Genomic DNA, 24,480 nt, shown 5'->3' on the forward strand with positions numbered 1-24,480 from the left:
CTGTTTGAGCATTTTTTCCAGTCATTTCCATCTAGTCCATCATGTGACAACGCACCTGGCAGCAATCGGACTTACAGATTTTTGGGTGCAGGAGCATCCTAAAAAAAAATATATATATATATATATAAAAATATGAAACAAATATCATCCTAGTTACCACGGTGATGAGAATGGAAGTGGGCGAGCGGTGGCACATGGAGTGACCTTGCGCAGACTGTGTTGTATAATTCATGTAATTCACGATGTCGTTCACGATGTAATTCATCGTGTGAGCTGAGAACAGACCTGACTTGAAACTGGAACACTTGTTTGTTTCCACATGCGTGGAAAACAATACACATGCCAAAACAATACATATATTAGAAAGAAGAATATGTAATATTTTGAGATATTGTTAAAATTATAATTTTGTGTGGAAAAAAATTTCATTTGACAAAACAGAAAACACAAAAGCTATTAAAAGCAATATTTAAAATAAATATTTTCCGAAATAAAGTCATATTAAGCGGAAAGAATATTAAAATTTTCCAGAAAAAAATAGTTACAATATTTGGAAATAGTCATAACATATGAAAAGGTTGAACATAATATGAGACTATTGCAACCATAAATGTACAGTATTTTAAAAAAGTTTATAAAGTTTGAGAATGACAAAAAAAAAGTTGTAATTTCCTAGGCAAACAAAAAATATATATTTTTAATTGATACAACTCAGTCATATTATGAGTAAGCATAATATGTTCTGATAATATCACAAGTTTATTCTCTTAACATTGCGACTATTTGTTTCTGATTTCTAGTTCCTTGTGATATTATGACTGGCTATTCTGAATTTACAACTTAACTCATTCACTGCCATAAATTAATTTAAAAAACAAGATTATTAAAAATTAGGGGCAAGAGGCAATTAAAATTGTAATTAATCGCGTGACTTTCATATAGAATTTTATATCGGTTCTAAATGTACAATAACAAATGTATAGGTTTTCATACTGTTGTTAACAAAAGTGGGAAAAATGTGAAAGTAAAAGAAATAGTTCAAATGATTTTTTGACGTTTATAGCCGTCCATGTCACTGAATGAATTTTATTTTTTTTTAAAGAAAAGATAACAAATTCGGGGCGTCAGGCAATTAAAGTTTTTAATCGTAATTAATCGCATGACTTCACTAGTTAACGCACAAATTTCATATTTGTTTTAAATGTGCAATAAAAAAAATCTAAGTTTTCATACTCTTGTTAACAAAAGTGGAAAAAAATGTTAAACTCATAGAAATAGTTCTAATGAATTTTTGACGTTTATAGCCGTCAATGGCAGTGAATGAGTTAATATTGCAATATATTTTTCTTGCAACCATTTTTTTTTTAACTTATTGCTTCATATATTGTTACACCTTGGTTGTTATTTGTGCCTCTTTGTTATGGTTACGTTTGTAGTGTGAGGGTGAAGAAGAGTGGAGAGCCTCTTGTTCAGCTCATTATCAGGACCAACAACAGCTAAAAGTACACTGAGGTGCACTTTTACTAGAGGGGAGGCGCCGTAAAACTTCTACAGGTGCCTACAAAAGCACTCTGGGTGGATATTTAATGACTAAATGGAGCAAGATGAAGTCATTACTACACACACGGGAGACATGTGAGGAATTGTTAGGATTCGTACGTTCACTCGGGCATGATAAGGGCATATGCTCAAATTGGGCCAACATAATGGCGTCACGTTCATTTGTTGGCCTCGTTTTAAAACAATTTCACTTGTTCTGCGAGTCCTTCCATAAATCGCAAAAAAACTAGTAATTGAATCATGCCCTAACATTGGGTTTAATTGCCTATTTTAATACACAACCTATTAACGCAAATCTTACATTACCCTTGAAAATAAATGGCTTACAGATTTTTGGGGGGGGGGGGAATGCACTTCAAGTACACGCATGGCGACAAAGGCTTGCTTGTGCTGTATTTTACCCATTAATAACTCGTCCCCGGCATTAGTTCATCATACTTCTTTGGCATCAATGTACTACTTTCCTATTGGACAGGTCTATGGCACCATCTAGTGGCAACTTAAACTTTACAGACCTGACAAATGAAGAGAAAAAAAGTCCGGCATTTACAGGGGAAGTCAACTATATGTTCTATGTGGCTGCACTTAGCCTAAACACTGAAGCAACCCCCTTCGCTCCCAGGTGGTTTTCTGGATTTTGACTGAGTTTGCAAGGCCCACAGAATACTGTGTTCTATTGCTGCAAAAACATGGAACTTACCAAAAGAAAGATTAGAGTCTCTTCTTTCATCATGAAAAAAAGTATTCTTGTATCTGTTTCCATTTCGCAGCAATTGGCATTAGAATATAGCTAAGTATGATCATATTCACATTTGTGGTGAAAACAATTGAAAAAAGGGCTTGTTCAATATTGCCCTGGATGATCTCTTTTACTCTGCTGCCACCTGCTGGCCGTTTTTTTGTAATAACTACCATTGCTTGATGCCGCCTCTTCATATCAGAAGCTGCATCGAAACCTTCTGTATGCTCTTGCATTAAAAAAAAAAACATATAAAAACGTATAAATATGTTTTTGGGAGTGAAGGACAAAGCAACACAACGCCGGGTTCATTGCCCCTTATGAAGTAATTAGAGCCTCTAAAAGGATTTTGCATCGACCATTCAGACTATATTATCTGAATATCGTGAATTGTGACTGACAGAGGTTGTTAGGTTTACATTTCATAGCAAATTTTCTTCTGATGGGCTTTGCTTTTATTTATAAAAAAAAGAAGCAGATAATAATAATAATAATAATAATAATAATAATAATAATAATAATAATAATAATAATAATAATAATAATAATAATAATAGATCAGACAAATTCAAAATAAAGTTGATCAGTTTAAACTTTCAAGGATCTTTGTGCAGTGTGTCACTTTTTTTACTCGCGACTGCCACCTCTGGCCCAAAAGCCTAACTGCAACATCTGTGCCAGGCTCGTTCATGGTGCGCGTGCGAGCGAGTACATGCACGATCTTAAAGCGCCACAGCCACAGTTGACAAACGAAGACATGACTTCAATTGAGGTAAGAAAAACTCCGCCCCTCCCCTCCCCAAAGAAACTGTGGATTGTGAGGGTCCGCACGCTCTACCATAAAGGGAAGGTAAAAGCTGATAGATGCAGTCAGAGTAAAACAGTCAGGGCTCTTTGTACTCATCTGGGCATTGGTAGAGCACGCATGATGTAGATCAAACTCTTATTTTACTTTGTGATATGTAAAAGAGCGAAGTGGCGAGCTCTCCACCTTTGACGAGCTTCACGAGCTGACTCGTCACTTTCACAGAATCCGCAAGAGCGGGAAATGGAGAGGAGACCAGCTCGCCGTCACGCCCTGGCTTCTTCGTGAACAGATGGCGGTCAAAAGGGGGACATGTGACCATTGCGTGGCGGCACTAATGGAGGCCACGGTCTGCCGGCCTGTTGTCTGAGCCAACTGTTATTGTTGCCGGAGGCGCAGTACAACAGTGGAGGCGCTGATACATGACTGGCGATTTTATAGATACTGAATTTGACCCTCTCACTCTTTACCTGACTCTACTGTTGTACGTGGCGGCCAAAAGTTTAGGTGCAGTACATCTGCAGTAGCGCCAAAGAGAGTCAATACAAAATCTGTATCAAAAATGTTTTGATTGTGTTTTGGGTTGAGTCACTGGGTTATAGGTAGTGAAGCACTTGTGATATTTTTTGACTCCTCTAGATGGCACTCTTGGTTGAAAGATGCAATGGAAATGTAATCAACTTCCTTTGCACTAGCCTATATATTTAAACCAAGAGCACCATCTAGGGGAGTCAAAAAATATCACAAGTGCTTCATGAAGCTTCGTTTTCCCATCACTAGTTATAGGTGACTTATTTTTAGGTGGGGTCGTGGGGGTCATTGTGTGATGATGTTGGTGTATAATGCAGTAATCACAAAATCCATTTTTACAACTCCTGATGCTAATAATGATGAGAATAAGAATAATGATAAACAATGTGTTGAAATGATCGCCTCTCCACAATGTAAATCAAAATGGATCATTATTGTCTTTGTCATTGTCATTAGATTGTTCAAGAGTGAAGTGTCACATGAGTTGTTGTTTATTCTGCCGGCTATTAGTCACATATTTTGGCTCTTCCTTAATGGTGATGCGTAACAAGACACCGGTACACAAAACAAGCAATTAAATAGTGTACACAACTGTTTCTAAGTGTATAAAGTGGCTCACGAGTTCAGCACGCATCAAAATTGGCTCGGCAACAAGACACTTATGGGGAAAAGAAATCTTCGATTGTTTCTCCCCACACACACTGACAGTTTGTGTTATTGGCTCTATTATATGCCACAGCTACTGGCCGGGAAATGTGTCATTCCTCCTCCCCCACATTGCTGCCATATTCAAAATGCACCTTCCTTGCCATTTACAGCCTGTTCCCAATTGATTTTGCTTTGATTACTCGGACATGCAAAAATCTGCCGCTGGCACAGATTTTGTTTATTTACGGAAAAATAATCACCTGCCTCTGTCCCGACCTTATGTGGCTTGTGACGCAGTGGCACTCGCTCCCGAGCTGACAGCATGTAATGGCTCGGAATTGCATGGGGGGCCCTTCAGTGACTTTGACAGGAGCGTTGCAATGGAAATGTGGATGAAGGGAATAAAACAACTATGGGAAAAGTGTCAAGTTTGTCTGAAAGTGAAGAGCAGGTAAATATTTTTCTCCCTCAATTTGAAAGGAAAACACTTTCCCTTTTTTTTTTTATTGAAATTCACCCTCAGCATGTAATTAGCATGACTGCCTCACAGTCAATGGAAACCATCTTCAAGTAAATCCCCACGAGTGTGAAAGCTCCATCTTACCATGCAGAAGTATGAACAGAAAAAAGTAAAAGTAATAATAGAAAAAGGATGGATTCAATTCGCTTGCTGCCCATATGATTTGCCTCAGATTATGCAATCGGTCACAAAAAGCAACAAGCACAATTTACTGCGCTAAAACAGAGAAGACTTCAGGAAGTCACATGTCTAATATATGTTTTCAGACACTTGTCATTAGGACCTGACCAATTAAATTGGTCGATTATGGCCCTTCAAAAAGCCAAAATAATCGGGAAAATGGCTGATTATATTTTTATTTTTTTTAATCTGTATGTGCTTCATCAATTTACAGCAGTTACAGACCAAACCCCATTCTGCACGTTACAACAGTGTGAATTTCATAGTAAAATGACATTAGAAGCGTACATGTACTTGACTGGCCTGCCAGCAGTCCAGACCTGTCTCCCATTATAAAGCGCAAAATATGACAATAGATATCCCAAACTGCTTGTGGATTATTTCCATTCTTTCAGGTCGCAATTGGACTGCTCTGCTTGCCTTAGAAGACGTTTCATCTCTCATGGCAGAAAGCTTCATCAGTTTATGCAACAAAACTTGGTTAGGACTGTCAATGTATTAACCATATAAAGCTTAAACCATGAAATATATGAGAGAAAATTCGGATTATTTGTAAATAGAGTGTTTATTGGTCTTTTTGAACAAACAAAAAAACAACAACATTTTTTGAAAAGCAACTTCTACATCTGACTTTTGATTTGTGTCATATTTGATGCATCCGGTCACAATGCTTTAAATTTGTACATTTATAATGGTCAAAAATATAATAATAAACAGACATACCAAACATATTAGTATTTCCAAAATCAAAAAGAACATTTCCCACTATTATATTATATACTATAAGTACAGTATAACTGCTATCATGCTCTATTGGGATTTGAGAACTCCACTAAAGTAACTAGAAACTGTATTTATATATATATATATATATATATATATATATATATATATATATATATATATATATATATATATAATTTTTATTTTTTACTAATGTTGTGGGTCACAAATTTGCATTTTTAATACTGTAGTGGAAAGCCTTAAAACAGTTTCTGTTCATGTTCAGGCAAAGGTGTACTTTGCATTTCTTACAGTAGACATAGGGAAAGTGTCGTGTTTGTCATTTTGAGAAATGATCAATTAAGCTTTAATTACATGACAAATGCAAAAATTTACAAAAACTGATTCAGCGTAAAATTACTTTATACACCTATTGTTTCAAATTTTATACACTTTTAACACGGTTTTGCTAAAACATTGAATCAAAATTATTGAGTACTTTCACATTATATCCACCCATTAACTTCTTATAATCCTGTCTATGTAATATTTTTCAACTTTTTCTTGCTTTAACCACTCTCTATTTGACAAAGAAATTTTTCAATATCAGGTCAATTGGGGCGATCTTGCAAGGTCGCTGGAAAAGCCATCAGTTTAGTGATTACTGCCCTCTAATGGATTTTCCATGCAATGCATCTGTCAGATCACATATGTCAGGGTTTTCAATTCCAAGTTTCACTTCTGTTTTTAAAATGACTCAAGGTCTGTGTTGGCTGGGAGACATTGTCACGTACACACAAATGCTTTTGTGCTCATCATAAGAGCAAAAGCAGTGTTCATTTGCGTTTAGTGTGCTGCTCATTCTCACACCATGACGGTAAGAAGGCTAACATACACGCACGCACGCACGCACATACAATATTATATACATATTTTGTCTTTTCCAATATTTTTTTGACCGAAAAAAATATTCAGTAAAACAGAAAAAAATATTCAGAAAGGCAGAAAATAAAAATACTCCAAAAAACAAAGGTCCCCCCAAAAATTTGTCGGAAAAACAGGAGGGTTTTTTTCTTCAAGTGATTGCAATACGCTTCTGTACCCCTTGGCATGGTGCCAGGTTATGAGGTGAAAAAAAAAACTTTGCTTATCTGTTCCCGCAGTTTAGTAATCTGTTCATGTTAACTGTTACCACAAATAGTAATCTGTTCCCACAGTTACCTAATTAGTTTAGCTCGATGAATAACACACGAAGAAGAAATGGTAGCATTGGATTTGAATGGGTACTGTTAAACTCTCCGTCAATAAAGTGAATTAAAAGAAAAAAGAAATATAAAGTTTATTTATTTGTAAGGTGGGGTAGTGTTAAGTGTGAAACTCCATGCCATATTGTTTGGAGTTAAAATAAGTGTTTTTGTTTAACTGTTAACAATGAGGAAACCACGTCTTTACCAATGCAAAATTGTGGAAACATTGCCATCTTTAGACCAGAAAGCTCAATTGCAGCGCGACGTTGGAGCTCAGTTGCTGCTTATTTGAGCTACACACCGTTTAGGAGAACATAACAAATTAACCCTCACAATACATTTACTTATTTTTCCCAGCAGCCAAAGCGCCTGTGGAAGCAAAACAGAATACTGTTCAGGCTTGCCAACCTATGGTGAGATCCAAAGTAGAGGTTGACACGGGAGTGGATTTTCACTCCAAAATCCAGTCCAGTGCAACTCCAACTTTAGAATGACTCAGCTCCCATTTTGGAGGTCACCTCCGTGATTTAAAAAAGAAAAAAGAAAGGGCATCATTATGAGGTTTATTTTTTCCTACTGGATACTTCTGCTTATGTGTGCTCACGTGGACTTTTTCTAGAAATATGTTCTTAAATCAAAAAGAAAAAAAAGCAATTACAGTTTTTTCATGATATGTATATAACTTTCTTGTAGAGCACATTGGGGAGTGCCGATGTAAGGACCATGCCGAGTGCGTCACCAGGGAAGATGTTCCTGCACGGGGTAGCATGAGTGAATGTGAAGCAGGGCTGAGACGCTGCAAAGGAGAAAACGTGTCTGTTGTGGATATCATGCCCTGTGACTCTTAAAGGAGGTAGGGGAAAAAAAATCAAAATGTGTAATCCTCTTAACTGATAAACGCGAGTAATCCTCATAACTTGTCATTGAATTAAATGCATCAAAATTAAAGCAAATAAAAGCAACAGCCATGCACAATGTATTTATTGCACGTATTTATTGTTTGTGACGAATACATGTATAGTTCAGTATATACCATATGTGGATGTAAGTCACCAGTTAGTTATAAAATTCACGTTTCAAGCAACTCCCATGTTACTGTGGCAAAAATCAAGCCAGTTCAGTGGGATTGTTGTCACATGGGTAAGTTGTCACATTGCAATTGTCTTCGTAGGGCGCAAATAAAAAGTGGAATGCTAGTTTCCTTACTTTATGTTAAGGGGTGATGTCCTGTCTGAAGAGAGAATAGCCCATTATGAGCTGAGATGAGCACAAATTAATTAAATGCCCCCCCCCCAAAAATAAATAAATAAAAATATTAACTTTATCAACATGCTTCTTCCAGATAAAAGTGAGATATGTGGACTTGTTAGAACTATATCACTGTTTCTAACAGCAAAACAGTTCGACTTGACCGCCCTGTTCCAAACATCTTTGGTGGTGGTTTGTCTCCACCCAGTGGAGGTACAAAGGAAAAATAACCCAATCGACACTTCCTTTCCATAACAAAAGTTTTATTAAGAATGTAAAATGATCTACATCATCCTCGTGCACCGACCTGTACGTCCAACGGGCCCTAGACACTAACAACAACCATCGTCCACAAGGTGGCGCCATGCTGAGCAACAACCAAAAACAGGCCAACTTACTCAGAGAGGGCAGGAACAATAATAAGTGTATATACAAGATCATAATGTGTAGTGTGTGTGTGTGTGTGTGTGTGTGTGTTTGCAGGTGTGCAAAGAATTTCTCACTATCTCTATTGTATCAAAGAGTATATTGCACTTCGAAGTTGTAAAGTTTAAAGATTTATCTTTCATGGAAGACTAAATTAAGAGCAGGGTGGAGGAGAAACAAGAAACTACTGGACTGGACTACACATCAAAATGACTTCCTTGCCATCCTTAAACATTCAGGTGGCATTTATTCAACATGTTGCTTTGGACAAAACACACATTTACATCCCTAACCCTCCTGTTATATTACGGGTCGATTTGACTCATGTATCAAATCAATTTTCCCCCATGAAATGAATTGAAATGCCATTAATCCGTTCCAGCGCCGAAAGTAAGAGTGTTTTCATTTTGTATTTGTGCGATTGACTCTTTGTCCTGTTCAATAAACAACTGAAAGTGTATTAGCCAGTGTCTCTTATCTTCTTTTGTTTTCCTTCACACTCGAGCGGTGACGTATCTGAAGATCAACCTTAAATTAAATTTTAGCTTGTCACATTCGGCCGCGTGACAGCTCGTTGCATGAAAAACTTTTATGTTGGTGCACTGGCTGTGTGTCACTGTAGTTTTTCAAAATATCTGCAATTTCTATTATTATTTCTAATATTTCAATGCCTAAACATGCACCGGTTCATAAAAAAAAAGAAAAAAGAAGACATAACAGGAGGGTTAAAAATGCTTTTCTTTTGCGCATGGATACATTTTCTCTTTTTACGCTAAACAGCAGACAACCGGCTACACTGACCCAAACTATGAGAATGTGTTGCAATTTATTTTCTGGAGAACAAAACAAAAATCCAAAAATGGGCGATCTTGCTATTTTTTTTTTTGTTTGAAAATGGCAGTAGTATAGTAGTGGAGGACAGAACAGGGCAATGTCGTCTCTTGTTATTGTTTTTGTTGATGCCTCAGCTGGTTACCAAGCAACAGAGGCCGAAGAAGCGTCTCTTCCTCTGTCGCACCATCGGGTAGGGAGACAAGTTCAGCAAACTGCTGTCGTCTAGAAGCCACAAGAACACAGGGAAAGTATCGGAAACTAACTTTTATTTCCCAATTGTTTCTGATACTGGTGGATAGTGGTTAGCCTTGCTAGCTTCGGCTAAACTGATTGCTGCTAGTCTTCTTATAGTCAAACAAATCGAAAGTCCTTTACATGGAATACAAGATGAAATTGACAAGTTTCTTGAAGGAAAACACCCACTAATTACAACAACTGCAATTACTGTAGTCAGTTATATTTTTAAACATGTTTTTGTTTCTGTGCCTGTCTATCAAAATATGTCTTTACCTGAAACCGGTCAGTGATACAAGTGGTACAATGATGTCATTATTTGACTTCGACTTTTATCACGTTACAGTTGACTACTAAAAATCAAGCCCTAGTCCTCACCCACCTTGGTTCTTGAGTGGTAAAGGCATCGTCTCCCTGAGTTTACTGAGAAGGTTCTTCATTTCCCTCATGTCCCTGCAACACATCAAATAAAAACATTTATTAGATATTGTCCTTTTCATGTTGCATATAAAGTGTATCTATTTTGGCAAATAAATAAATACATGAATAAATACATTTAAAAAAAATATATATTAAAATTAAAAATTTGAAATTTAAAATTTAAAATTTAAAATTTAAAATTTAAAATTTAAAATTTAATTTTTTTAAATATATAAATAAATAAATATTATCAAAAAATTAAAAAAATATTTAAAAAATTATAAAAAAATTATAATAATAAAAAATAAAAATAAATAAATAAAAATAAACAACAACAATAAAAAATAAAAAAATTTAACTGAAAAAACGACCAAATAAAAAAATTATTACAATACAAACAGTACTAATTGTTTTTCCCCCAGATCTTACAAAAATTGTTTTCAATAAATCCCCTCCTAAAATAAATCAAAAAATAGTTGCCTTAGTATAACGTATACATTAGTCACACTGTTTACTGAAATATGTGGTTGTCAATATTTTCCATTGCTTCTGATATCAAATTCAATGTGTTGCTAAAAATAAATATAACATCAATTAAATGTAGAGGCAATGTATAAGTAATTAAAAGATGAGCTGATTATTCATTAAACAATTGAACGATAAAGCATTTTCATCATGCACCTACTTTTCAATGTTTTTTATATCCGTGGCCACCAGCCATGTGAGTGGAGGGCCGTCGGTGGGCGAGGAGGACGTGTCCTCAAGGATGGGGACGTCCGAGCTCTCCTCGACCTTCCTGTCCACTGAGGGGAGACTACAGGGATCTTTGCCTGGCACCCCAGAAAAACACATGCTAGGGCCTATGAATGATGAATAGTTGTTTTTTTGTACATAATTCAGTTTCCACTGACACAATAAAGTCAACGTATAGTAAATGTCAGTGCGTGTGCGTGTTTACCTTTCCTGTGGAGCTGGAGGGAGCCCAGCAAGCAGAAAGACTTGAGCATCTCGGTGACGTACATCTCCAAACAGCACTGCAGCTGAATGAAGAGCCTGCAGATCTCGGGGTGAATCTCGCCATCCTCTGGCCTGATGCACATAACAAAGGGATCAGTGATCCATTAAAGGGGACTGATTAGGAACATTGACTTATTACTGTTTGTATACCAATAGTTGCGTCTCAGGAGCGCCCGTCCATCAATCAAATGTGAAAGTATATGCAAATATTTCAATTGCTATAAATAGTTATGTATTTCTGCACAGCAAAATCATCAGTGTTAATTAAACACCTGCAGAGTCTAATTTAACACTTTAAAAGTGTTTATACGGGTCCACATGAAATATAGTTAAAACAGTACTTTTGAAAATCACGGTTTCAAAAGTGATCGGTTTCAAGCTCTGAAACGGCGCCATCGTGTGGACGAACGGCCTAACTGGTAAGAAACTTGTGAGGATGCACTGAAACTGGCTTTCGTGTGGACGTGTCCGGAGATGGAGTTAATACAAGCCCAGATGATAGTTGAAATTTAACACTAGTTCACACTGGTCAGTGTTGATTTTACACAGCACTAGTGTGTAGCGGTAATATATCGCAGCATCTAGTCGTGTATTTTTTTAACACTCAAACCAAGTTGCTTTCATTAACACTCAAAATGTTAATATTAACTAATGAATGCATTAAATGAACACGGCCAGAGTTGAAAATACCAAACTTTACCAACTCCGTTTTTGCCGTGCAGTCTCTTGTGTGATTAAAAATGACTTCATGTGCTCCTTTTGTTTGAATGTCATTACATCTTTGTAGTGATAATCTAACACAAAATAAACTCTGAAAATAATAAAATTACATTTAAGGAGTTAAAATCAACTCCCAAAAATGGAACCCTGAAATTTGAACACTTCATTTTTTTTGCTGTGTTAACATTCGTCTTCTGCACTTCTGTACAAAATGTCTTCACAAATGCATAATAATTTGTCTTTGGTGACGTGACCATACGCCATATATTATATTATTGAGTATTTTGACAAAAGCACACCAAAAAAAAAAAAAAAGAAGCTCCTCAGCCAAACATAAAACGACATACATTTGACAAATTAACAGCAGAGTTGCGTCTTGATTTTTGCTTGATGATATTGTCCATCTTGAAGTTTGCTTATCTTCCCGAGGACCAGTAATGAAATGCGCTGACATAAAAAGCCCATCGAGTGTGATTTATTTACCCGCTGCTGCCTCATCACCGGCTTTTACGACACTCTGCAGCAGCTTCACACATGCTTCAATCTACAGCAGGTGATAACTGAGTGAGCACTAAATCGGAGAGTGAAAGCACTGAGTGGCACTCGCCGCGCACAACCGTGTGTTCTCATGAACACGGAATTGGAAATTGCGCAAATAAATTCAATTGAAAAATATGGTTTTGGCCACCCTCCAATAAATATGCAGTAGCAGTCACATTTTTTTAAGTCACATTTTACCCCGAAACAGTATAACTTTTGCCCTCATTTTAAATACATAGATAATAGATATTTTTTTTCAGTAGCCAAAAAAGAGGCAACGTAAACTATTCTCGTAGACAGGCCCCCCGCCCGTGTGCTTGTCGTATCTTCATTTTCGCGCCGGGCCAAATCTAGTCGACCGTGTTTTGGAACGCATTACCTCGCTGGGCATTCCGGCAGATGTGGCTTCCGGTGCATTTGGTGACAAAAACAAGTCTAAGTGGTGGTGCAGGTGTTGTAATGCGATTTCGGTGGATTTGATGAAGGCGAACCGAGAGGTCACAGTGAGGTCACATTTAACATATTATTGTCACAAAATGTTTAAAGTAGCACTAAGGAACTTTTCAACCTTAATAAAATATTTTCATAACTTTTCTGATGAAACAGCGACTTAAAACTAGCTGAATGGTACCTTTGCCATGGCTTGAGGAGGTCTGTATCATTTTTACTGGCACTAAACAACTTTGAGGAGGATGGTAGGAACACTGTCACACAAAAAAAACACAAATGTGCTGACTGCTTTATGGCATACGTCACTTCCCCCTTCCCCATTCGTTACAAAGACAGAAGTCAATTTGAATGTTGACGCACGATTACTGCTTTCTTGGCAGAAGCTGCAAAACAAATGAAAAGTTTTGTCTGAGGAGACAAAAAAAAGGGAAGCTATACCCAGATAGGGTAAACATTGGCATGACTTTCACTTTCGCGTGAGCTAAAAAATGACGCAATGCGCTTGTCCTCATGGGAAATGTGGTCTTTCTTCAGGCATAACAATACCGCTTTTGTCCATATGGCGCCGCCATAATCAACATAAACTGAAAGTTTCTTAGTGTTGCTTTAAGGTTGACTTCCCCTTTAACATGAAAATCCCTGTTCGTTTTGTTGATACTAACAGATAAAGTTTTCTTCTCTAATGGGGATGAACAAGTGCAAGTGCTGCTAATTGATATGAATGATGTAATGGGAATACTTTTTATATTGTTGGAGCCACCCCTGGTCTAGACAATATGAATCAAGCAGCAAAATCCAGACGTTTTTTATCCATCTCAAGGGCGGCCATTTTGCCACTTGCTGTCGACTGAAAATGACATCACAGTTGCTCCTGGTTCACGTAGCAACTAATCACAGCTCACCTGTTTTCTGAAACTGAGATGTGATTGGTCGTTACCTGAACCCTGAGCAACTGTGATGTCATTTTCAGTTGACCGCAAGTGTGAAAATGTCCACCCCTTAAAACCGATAAAAATGGCTGGATTTTGCTGTTGAACTCATATTCCACAAACACAACATTATTATTTAAAAAAAACATTTTTTTTTAGGAGTAGGAATAAAATGATGACGCTCACCCTGCTATCAAGGTGAGACTGTGATGTGCGGCCCTGGCCATCTCGCAGCCTTTGGTTCGAGTCCTCAGCATGTCGGCCCGCAGGTTGGGACAGTCGACGGTGATCTCGCCGATGGAGATGACCAGCTCGCGGTACAGCGCCACCAGCGTGTTGAACTCTTGCACAATCTGTGTTGCAAATTGCAAGCACATGGTTAAACACCACTTCATGGAAAGTCATGTTCATTTGCACATACATAACCGAAGAGCTGTATTAACAAGTCTGCCTTTGAAAATAAACCAACGCTCAAATGCATGGTTGTAGACCACACTAGTGTATCCCATCTGGCATCTTAATTTTCTCATGATTTTGGATGATGCCAATAATGAAGCAGCTCCACACTGTGGGGAAATAAGCACATTGCACTTAAACATGCTCCACACAAAACTGCGACCCATACTACAATGAATAAAGACAAAAATAAACAAAACAAATGTTATTTTTGTTGCTCCAGCTCTTACTATTATGATATTTACCAGGTAAAATAATTAAAAATAATGCATTTTGTAATAAATAAATAAATTAAAAATGTAATCAAATAAATAAATACTAATAGTATACTAATATTAATCATAAAATAAAATATAAAATAAATCAAGCAGAAATAACCATATATACAATGCAGCCCTACTTTAAAAAATATACACTACTAATTAGGGATGTTCGATGCCACTTCTCCCCCCTGACCCATACCACGAGTATTCACTCTTGAGTAATCACAAATACTGATACCGCTAATATTTTTGGTATATAAAATCCACCACCAGTCAGATAATTTTAAAGAAAGACATTCCCCAATATAGCATTTTTCCTTAAAATTGCATGAAATTAATGGCTATTTTCTATTCTTCTAATTTTGAATTCCTGGTCGTAAAACGGCCACAAGAGGGCGCCCGATACTAGTATCGGCCGTAGTCCGTATCGTGAATATAAGGCTTGGTATCGCCTGATACGATACCTGGTATGCTACTGCTCATCTAATAATAATAATAATAATAATAATAATGATAATACAAAATAAACATACAAAAGCAACCAGGGATAAAAAAATTGTGCTTTCATCACTCTGTTGATAATCAATTGTGCTATGTTGACTTTGCACCACCTCAGAGACACCCCCCCCCCCCCCCCAAAAAAAAAAGCTCCACTTGTCTCTGCAGGGAGTTCATTGCACGCAGCCTTACATGACGTTCACTTGACATGCTTCACATATGTCTCCACATCACATCATCATCAAATTATCATCATCATCATCATCATCATCATCATCATCATCATCAAAGCAGTGGACACTCATTCATGCAGTTTTGGAGAGCGAACCTCCCTCCCCTACCCCGCAAAGCCCCAGCACTGCAGCATCCCACTACTCTAAATGCACATTGTAGTGCAGTACGTCACGCATGCTGCAATTTTGCCATCCTATGTGTCACGTGCATGAGCGTGCAGGATGCACACATTGGAAAAGTGCACAGGATGGACGCGTGTCCGCCACCTACCATCCTGCAGTCGGCCACGGCGCGCTGGGCTCTGCGGCTGCTCTCCGTGCTCTCCCGCCGCTGGGGGTCTCGGTAGAGGGGCTTGCCGATCTGGAAGATGGTCCCGGCCGATCTGGGGCGGTTTTTGCGCCCATTCGATGCAGAACTCATGCATACACACTCACTAATAAAACAGTCCTGATACGGAACGATCTCTCCCCGTCTGCTGCGCCCCCCACCCCCTTTCTCCGCCGCCACCTCTCTCCTCCTCCTCCTCCTCTTCTCAACTCTTCACCGTCCTCGCTCTATACTCTTGAGTCGAACCTGGCTTATGTCTTATGGCTGTGAGTCTGTTGTCCCCTCACGCCCAACCATCACACCGCCTCCCTCGAGTGGGGCCAGATGTGCTCCCAGATGAGAACGGACGATGACGCGCGCCTCTTCTCCGCATCAAGTCACCTTCACTCACAAGCGGGCTCCTCGCTTCGTCTCCTCCTCACGCATCATCCAGCAGCACAACAACGCGTCCATGTCTTGTGCTTTGCACCGAGCACTACTGGCAGGGGCGGCCGATAAGCATCTGCTGCCTCTTCGCAGCAATGAAGGCTGTACACGTCACCGCCTCACTTTTTTTTTTGGGGGGGGGGGGGGGTTGGGGGGGGGGGTTGGGGGTTGGGGGGGGCACTTTGGCGTGCAAATCTGCACATTCATTCACAAATCTCCCCCCTCCCTCCTAGGTGGGTCCTCCTCTTGTAACCTTGGCGCAGCGTTTTGGGTTAGCATCTCTGTCTGTGTTTAAATCTGTGTGGAGTTTTGCATGTTCTCTATGACTTCCTCCCCAAAACCATGTGTGATGGGATTATTGAAAGCTCAAAATTGTGCATGCGGTGTGAATGTGAATGCTTTATTTTTCAATATGTGCCTTGCAATTGGTCCGCAACCGGTCCAGGGTGAAACCAGAGGTGAGGAGAGCATCTGAGGTTGTTGCTTTCTTCCCGATGCAGCGACCTCACTGGCAGTGATGATTCCTATCGATTTATTGCTGCACTATTCCTGAATGTAGACCGTACACACTCAAACTGATTCACATTAAAGGATTTATTTTTGCTGCATTATACAGTTGAAAAGCTCGTGAGTTGCTTTTGAATTCGTAGCTTGAGGAATGGAGAATTATGCAGGAAATGGTCCAATCCCATTGAGTTTGTCTTTTGTTCTACATCCTAGTGATGTATTGTGACAGCCAAAATAATTGAATGCTCTTCTTCAACTGGAAGACAGAACATATAATAGACTTGTTGTTGCCATTCATAGAACCGACAATTCATGTCTTCCTGCGAGTGTATCAGTAATATGCATATTTAAACAGTATTTCAGTATTGATACTTTTGGTGATATTTTTGTTTGGTGGTGTGCCGTAAGATTTTTGTAATGCAAAATGGGTGCCTTGGCTCAGTCAAGGTTGGGAAACAATCAAGTATCGTTTTAATTATATAGCTCTCTCACAGTCAATTCTAGTTAGCGCAAGTGTACCTAATATTATGTCCCCTTGTATTTTAGTGACTGTGGATCGTGCAGTTTCAATGAGGGATAGAACATGTTGTTTATCATGTGCACACAAGAGAAGGTTGCATGCCCAAATGCCTCCTACACAATATACCCTTTCAATCGTTTATTAATGGCTGATAACAAGCTGACACTGCCGCTGTTTTCCCTCCACTCAACATCCCACATGCTTGTCTCCACTGTAAAGCAAACGGCTTAGTCTGATATACAGTATCATCGGTTTTTTCATTGTTATCATTATCGTCATCATCAACACATAATCATCATCATCATCATTACAGCCTCATCTTCATCATCATCATCATCATAGTATCATCCTCTTCATCATCATGATCATCGCGATCATCATGATCATCATCTTCATCATCATCATCACATCATCATCTTCATCATCATCATCATCAGAGTATCATCCTCTTCATCATCATCACCATCATCATCATCAGAGTATCATCTTCTTCATCATCATGATGATCATCACGATCATGATCATGATGATCATCACGATCATCACGATCATCACGATCATCATCTTCATCATTACATCATCATCTTCATCATCATCATTATCTTCATCATCATCATCATCATTACATCATTATCATCATCATCATCATCAGTGTATCATCATCATCATCATCAGAGTATCATCCTCTTCATCATCATCATCATCATCAGAGTATCATCCTCTTCATCATCATAACCATCATCATCATCAGAGTATCATCCTCTTCATCATCATCACCATCATCATCATCATTACATCATCATCATCATAACATCATTATCATCATCATCATCATCAGTGTATCATCATCATCATCATCATCATCATCATCACCATCATCATCAGAGTATTATCCTCTTCATCATCATGATCATGATGATCATCATCTTCATCATCATGATCATTACATCATCATCTTCATCATCATGATCATTACATCATCATCATCATCATCATTATTATTAGATCATCATCATCATCATCAGTGTATCATCCTCTTTATCATCACTATCATCATCATCTTTATCTTCATCATCATCAGTGTATCCTCCTCTTCATCATCATGATCATCATCATCATTATAATTACCAGGCTGTCAAAAAGAGGGGAAAAAGAGGTAACAGAGGATGCAAAATACAAAGAAGCCGACAATCCAGTTGACGGAGTAAATGTAGATGATGACCATATCCATGTCAAAGTGCCACCCGCGGGCGTCGTCGTCAAAGTCCAACGCGTTAAGATGGAAGCCGCCTCCTGCGCGGGGCAACTGACGCCGCGCCCCGGGGCTGGACGGCCTCCTGAAACCTAGATGGAGGAAGACAAATTTGATTTGCTGCAAAGTTGTAGTTCATACGTTTTTAGTACGGTGGAACCTCTAAGATTGAAGGTGGTCCACCTCTCGTTTGTTCCAAGCAGCCAGTGTCAATATTTTTTAATAACAAATTCAATTTTAAATCAGAAGCCATAGAAAATAGTTGTAAGCAATTTTTTTAAGCTTCAGCTATTATCCAAACATTTGAAAAGGAGTCACTTGCACATTTGAAACACATTTTGTCAGTCAATTGCATGTGGGCCGGGATCGGCTCCAGTTTACCCGTAACCTAAATGAGGACAAGAAGTTGGGTGGATGAATGGAGTTTATGAACAGGATTCTATTAGAGTTTCCCAGCAGTTCTGTTGTTGGTTTGTGCACTAGCGAGTGCCATTGGAGATTTGAATTCCATGCTACATTTAGACTTTGATATTTTTTCCTATTAGTGAACGGCAAACAATTACCTCCAAAGAGTCTGAAGAGTTTTCTGCAGCTCGGCAGAGGCCATTTGGCACAACTCGCTTTCTGGAAGTTTTGTTTCCGCCACGCATACTCCTTCGGGAAGAAAGTCCTTGCCATTTGGTTTAACTCTGTAAAAAAAAAATAATAATAAAAAATCCAGATACTGTATGAGATGAATATGATTCATTTAGTATAATCCGAACAGCATGACACATGACAAGACTCTCATCCTCCTATGTCTGTGTGACCTTGCCTTGGCTAATCAACACAAGTACTAAATTATCATCATCATCATCATCATCATCATCATCATCATCATCATCATCATCATCATCATCATCATCATCATCATCTAATCACCAACAAGAGCTCTCGCCTTTGTGGTTATATTTTCCTTGTGACCACATCCTCTCTGAGTTTGTTTGGATACGGTGGCACACAGAAACTATAAAACAAAGCCACTTTGGTTCATTCCATGTCATTACTTATTTACCGATTAATGTGTGTTATCAATCAGATTTATTTTTTCAGAAAAAAGTAACTGTAGATTTTTAAAACAATATGTTTTCAAGGAAAATTATGTGTTTTTTTAAAAATATTGTTATATATATCCCCCCCTAATTCAAAAGTTGCATTTATGGATTAAAAAGTCATTTGTTTTGCATATAATTGAGGTAAAAAAAAAAGAAGAAGTATAATTATTTGATTAAAGTAATATATTTTTGAAGAAAGAAAACATAATGATTTCGAGATTAGATTGTAATATGAGAATAAATGAGTAAAATAATGATATCAGAGGAGCAATAAAGTGCTTTCATTTTCCACTGTTAGAGTCCGCTTACAATGAGATAGTGACCCACTCAATCCGGCAGATGAAGCTGTTGTGAAAAAAGAAAAATGTTTTTTTCAGCTTTTAGTCATTCGCATTACCTTCGGGACTAGTGCAACAGCAGCCCGCGAAGGAGCCAGATGGGCATGTTTAGGATCGTTTTAGCTCTCCTGATTACCTTTTGTGATAAAGGCTAATATGATTTTAGCTCTTGTATTGCATGTCATTAGATTGTGCAAGAGTACCTAATGTTGTGCATTACATGCATGCACCCTCCCATATTAAAACCACAATACTCATCATCAAAAAATAGACAAATAAAAGGAACAGTTTGTCTTATCTGGTGCCACTCTGCCCCTTTGGGACGCACACCTGCAGCCGTCCACCCCCCTCCTGCCTCCCCTGGACTTCATAAAACATCGTTGACCGCGGCCTCACCCTTCTGAAAGAAGACATGCGTGATGATGGTCCTGCAGAGGGGGCAGGGCGTGCTGGCGGGGCAATTCTTGGCCAGCGTCCTCAGGCAAGGTTCGCAGAAGATGTGCTTGCATGGCTGACACATGTACGGACTGAAGTAGACGTCCAGGCACACGGCGCACACGTAACCCTCCTTGGTCACGTCCTCTTCGTCCTCGTCGCTGCCGCTGCTGCTAGCGCTACCCGTGGAACCCTGTCAACAAGAGCAGAGAGAGATGAGAGGGATGAAATGAGTTTCATAGTTCCTTTAACGCCACTATTTTTTTAATGACCGCCCCTTACTTGGAAAGCCTGTACTGGGGGAATTCCAATCGCAACGCAGCAGACACGTTAAAGCTTAGCAGTAAGAAATTTAAAAATATGGGATTTTTAAAATAGGTTTTAGGTGAACCAATGCATACACACTCACACGCACGCACACACGCACATTCACACCCACATACAAAATAAAAATGTATTAAAAAAATAAAATAAAAAAGAGAGCAATGATGATGACATGTCAAATCGGTAAAATTACCGAATTAACTGAGCTCTCCAGAAGAAAAAAGAAAAAGAAAAAGAAATTAAAAAATAATGCATATATTTGTGGAGTCTAGGGTCAAGTTGTATTTTACAATTTTAAAAATGTGCAGAATTTGACAAGTTACTTCATGTTAAAGATTAGGTAGCTCTTAACTCATTCACTGCCATTGGATTAAAAAAATTCATTCTAACTATTTGTAGTAGTTTAACATATTTTTTCCACTTTTGTTAACAAGAGTTTGAAAACCAAGATTTTTTTATTGTACATTTCGAACAGATATAAAATTTGCGATTAATCGTGAGTTAACTAGTGAAGTCATGCGATTAATTACAATAAAAAATTGCCTGGGGCCCATAGTTTTTAATCATCTTTTTTCTTTTTTAAATCTCGTCAGGAAATTACATTTTTTAATTGTAATTAATCACATGACTTCAACAATTAACTCATGATTAATCATACATTTTATATCTGTTCTAAATGTTCAATATATATATATATTTTTTTTAGGTTTTCATACACTTCATAACAAAAGTGGAAAAAGTGGGAAACTACTAGAAATAGTTTTAGTGAATTTTGGACGTCTATAGCTGTCAATGGCAGTGAATGAGTTAATATGAAAAGAAAAATGCACTGAGGTATCACCATCCTACAAATGCAATTATGCCATCTAGTGGCAGAAAAATGGCCAACACTAATTAGTATCACACTCGTTTTTTTACAGTACAGTACATCTTTTTAATTTTAAATATATTTTATTAATTATTATTAAATTACTGTATCAATGAGTAAAAGATGAAGCCATATTTCTAGTAGTTTAATTTTTTTCCACTTTTATGTTAACAAGAGTAAGAAAAACTTAAAATAATATTTTATTGTACATTTTATTATACATTTAGAACAGACATAAATTTTGCGATTAATCGTGAGTTAACTATTGAAGTTATGCGATTAATTAGGATTAACAAATGTAATCGCCTGACACCCCTAATATATATATATAATGTAACAAATCTTACCTATCAAATTTCTTTATTATTATTATTATTATTATTATTATTATTATTATTATTATTATTCTCACAGGTGAGGCTTTTAAGCATTAGCACTATGGAATATCCGAACTCCTCCTGGGAATGTAAACACATCGGTATCCTCTGTTAGTGTGGAGGTTGATGTGCTTTGAGTTTTGTCTCTGTTATTTGACACCCACATGTGCAAGATAATACGTGTGTTTGAAAGGTATCATGTCAGGTGAGATTTTCGCAGAGTGAGACTGTCGCTAAATGTTTTCTCACATCTGGCGCTTCATTAGAGTGTGAGGCAAGCAGGGGGACAAATTGTTGCTTATGGCATTATTTTTAACCTGGTTTGCATCTGTTTCCACAGCCCCACCCCCACAATCCTGCTCATCTCCCCTTGGGGCCAACCCTCTCAAGAGCATACATACACATGCACACACACACGCACACACACGCGCACACACCCTCCAACTGAAAGCCAGAACTTCATCCGGAAAGATGCGCCCGGCCTCATTGTGGCGACATCCGCCCCTCGAGTCTCCCCGCTTCGCCTTGAAATGATGCCACATCCACACAAGTGACACATGTTGACTCCTCACGCTTGAGTGGAGGGAGGGGGTGCTTCCAGAGTAATTACCGCTTCAAGCTCTCGTGGGGGAGGCCCTGGCAGCGGCAGCACACCCTCCCAAGGTGTGTCATTAACACACCTGACCAATGCAATCGATGGCAGCGCGCCGTGTAATAATTCCTGTGGGGAACTCGTTGCTTTAACCTCGGCGAACAATTGTCGAAAAGTTTCAGTTGGGTCAGCAGTGATTCATTTATTTTTACATTAGGCATAATAGGCAACACGTTACAAATTTGTTTAGCACATCTGCCACACAGTTCTGAGGTAGTAATTTGGGGTGGGATTCAAGTCGATTCAATTCAGATTTTTGGATCTGCGATTCGATTCACCTTAATTCAAACTCAACCTAACAATACTTTTGTTACAGTATCAAGCCGTTTTTTACACTCCAGTTGAGGTTAACTGTAAATCTAAACACACTAAACGAAAAAAATGACACACTTACACACTTAAATGCAAACACACTTTGTTTAGCTTGTTACCCGAACGTAGCTAGCTCAAGGCTAACGGACAACGGAGAGCGCCATTGACTCGCTAATGCTAATTAGCGCGCTACTCGCGGCACTTTTAGCACTCAAAAGAACGGCTGTTCATACAAAAACGTTTCAGAAATGTATACAGAGAAGCATCTTAACATTACTCATCAATAGTCCAAAATGTCTTAAAAAGGTTGTGGCTTAAGATTAGGTTAATTAAGTCATCTTCTAGATTGATTGAGTAATTGTTTGAAAAATTCATTTTGCTCTAATGTTGACTCAAAATGTTTTGCCTCAAATTGTAACTTGAGCTTATGAAATCTTCAATATATTGTACGCTACTCGATAGGTTCATAACATTGTGAAATATTTCATTTCATATTTCATTTTAATGGAAGAAAACTCAACACATTAGATCATTTTACACCAAGATGTGCAATCAATCTTAATGATAATGTGAAATGCCATATATGCTAATGCTAGCGAAGCTGTTAATTATAAACCTTCAAACAACTGCTGCAAGAGCACGCGGCAATGCTCACGTTCAGGCATATACATTCTTTTTACTGTGTAGCCACAGCGAATATTAAAATGTCAGCGACCACAAAATAAAGATTTCTCTGAAGTGTGTGGATCACCTGCATCTGACTTTGCCTCCACCGCTCCTTCCTCCTCTGCCTGCGCCTCACACACTTGACCCTTTTCCTCTCCCTCTTGCTCATCCTTCTCTCCGGCCTTCCGGTCCAAGATGGGCTCGTCACGTCCATCACGCCGCCGCTCCCTTCCTCTCCCTCTTCCTTCTCGTCCAGCTGGCTCTCCTCACCTTCGTTCGGCAAAGTCCGTGACAAGCCTGCAGCTGTCCTCGCCTGGTCCTCCACCCGGAGCGGGTCTCTGCTAGGAGGGCTGGAAAAGATGGGCGATCCGGTTCCAATGGAGGCGAGGGATCGGGATGAACACCTCACGGCTGCTTGTGGACGCTGAAGACTGGTTTTATTCACGACGGAGCTTCTGCTTGGCATTGTGTTCGACCCCTCTGCGGACTCCGCTCCATCCGAACCAGAGCTGGACAGGCTCTCCGTGCTTCCTCCCTCCCCTGACCCACTGCCAGCATTTTCAATACTGACGCTCTTCCCGAGTCTTCCTCTTCTCTCCCAACTTCTCGTATGTCTTCCTTCATCTCCATCTCGTCTCGTCTCTCCGTGGACTTTCCTTCCCGGAAGCGCAGGTCGCAGAAGTCGCTCCACACGCATGCCGCTTTCAGTCCCACCGCTGACCCCCACACGGGAGCTCATGGCTGCACCTTTAAGCCCCGTCGACGCTCTCCCACTTCATCCTCACATTTCTCTCACTTCTTCTTCTTCTTCGAGCTGATTTTGAGCAGACAGGGATGCTTCCAGTGTACAGGTGGTGAACCCTGAAGCTCCCCCCCCCCTTGCTCTTGCCCCTCTAAACAGACTATGAGTGATCCCACTGGGATGTTCCATGTTGCAAGCACAAAAAAGTCCGCCACCCTACACAGTGCCCTCTTGTTATAATAGATTACGTTGGATGGGGCCTGGTCGTGGTCCCTTTATGTCCCTTTGTGGTCCACTGAATACAACACAAGTTGGGAAGGGAAGGGGGGGGGGGGGGTGCAAGTGTCGTCATATGCAGTCAGCTTTTTCCTAACTGTAGAGCACAAAGTGTGGATAGTGTGGATGACATCATTAGCAT

The 24,480-nt window shown here is 38.9% G+C and overlaps 2 protein-coding genes across 4 annotated transcripts; both read right to left on the bottom strand.

Moving 5' to 3' along the window:
* Positions 1-8,059: 8,059 nt before the first annotated feature.
* On the bottom strand, positions 8,060-16,080 carry rgs7bpa (regulator of G protein signaling 7 binding protein a). Of its 3 annotated transcripts, none has more exons than XM_086076267.1 (6): positions 15,493-16,080; positions 13,958-14,124; positions 11,074-11,204; positions 10,801-10,968; positions 10,078-10,148; positions 8,060-9,683 (listed from the first exon to the last, which is right to left on the bottom strand). In XM_086076267.1, the coding sequence occupies exons 1-6, from the start codon at positions 15,644-15,646 to the stop codon at positions 9,592-9,594; spliced, it is 783 nt and encodes a 260-aa protein (XP_085932393.1). In that variant the 5' UTR covers positions 15,647-16,080; the 3' UTR covers positions 8,060-9,591. The 3 variants fall into 3 exon arrangements, with proteins under 3 accessions (XP_085932393.1, XP_085932392.1, XP_085932394.1); XM_086076266.1 differs by having other exon boundaries at positions 10,801-10,975; XM_086076268.1 differs by having other exon boundaries at positions 8,061-9,683; positions 10,801-10,945.
* A 1,160-nt stretch (positions 16,081-17,240) lies between these two features.
* rnf180a (ring finger protein 180a) lies at positions 17,241-24,228 on the bottom strand. Its single transcript, XM_086076704.1, has 4 exons — positions 23,406-24,228; positions 20,083-20,314; positions 18,818-18,943; positions 17,241-18,346 (listed from the first exon to the last, which is right to left on the bottom strand). The coding sequence occupies exons 1-4, from the start codon at positions 24,057-24,059 to the stop codon at positions 18,138-18,140; spliced, it is 1,221 nt and encodes a 406-aa protein (XP_085932830.1). The 5' UTR covers positions 24,060-24,228; the 3' UTR covers positions 17,241-18,137.
* Positions 24,229-24,480: the final 252 nt, after the last annotated feature.

The sequence above is a fragment of the Leptonotus elevatus genome, chromosome 5 (genome assembly GCF_054856555.1).
Source record: "Leptonotus elevatus isolate MCC_2025b chromosome 5, RoL_Lele_1.0, whole genome shotgun sequence".
In the NCBI taxonomy this organism is placed as follows: Eukaryota; Metazoa; Chordata; class Actinopteri; order Syngnathiformes; family Syngnathidae; genus Leptonotus; species Leptonotus elevatus.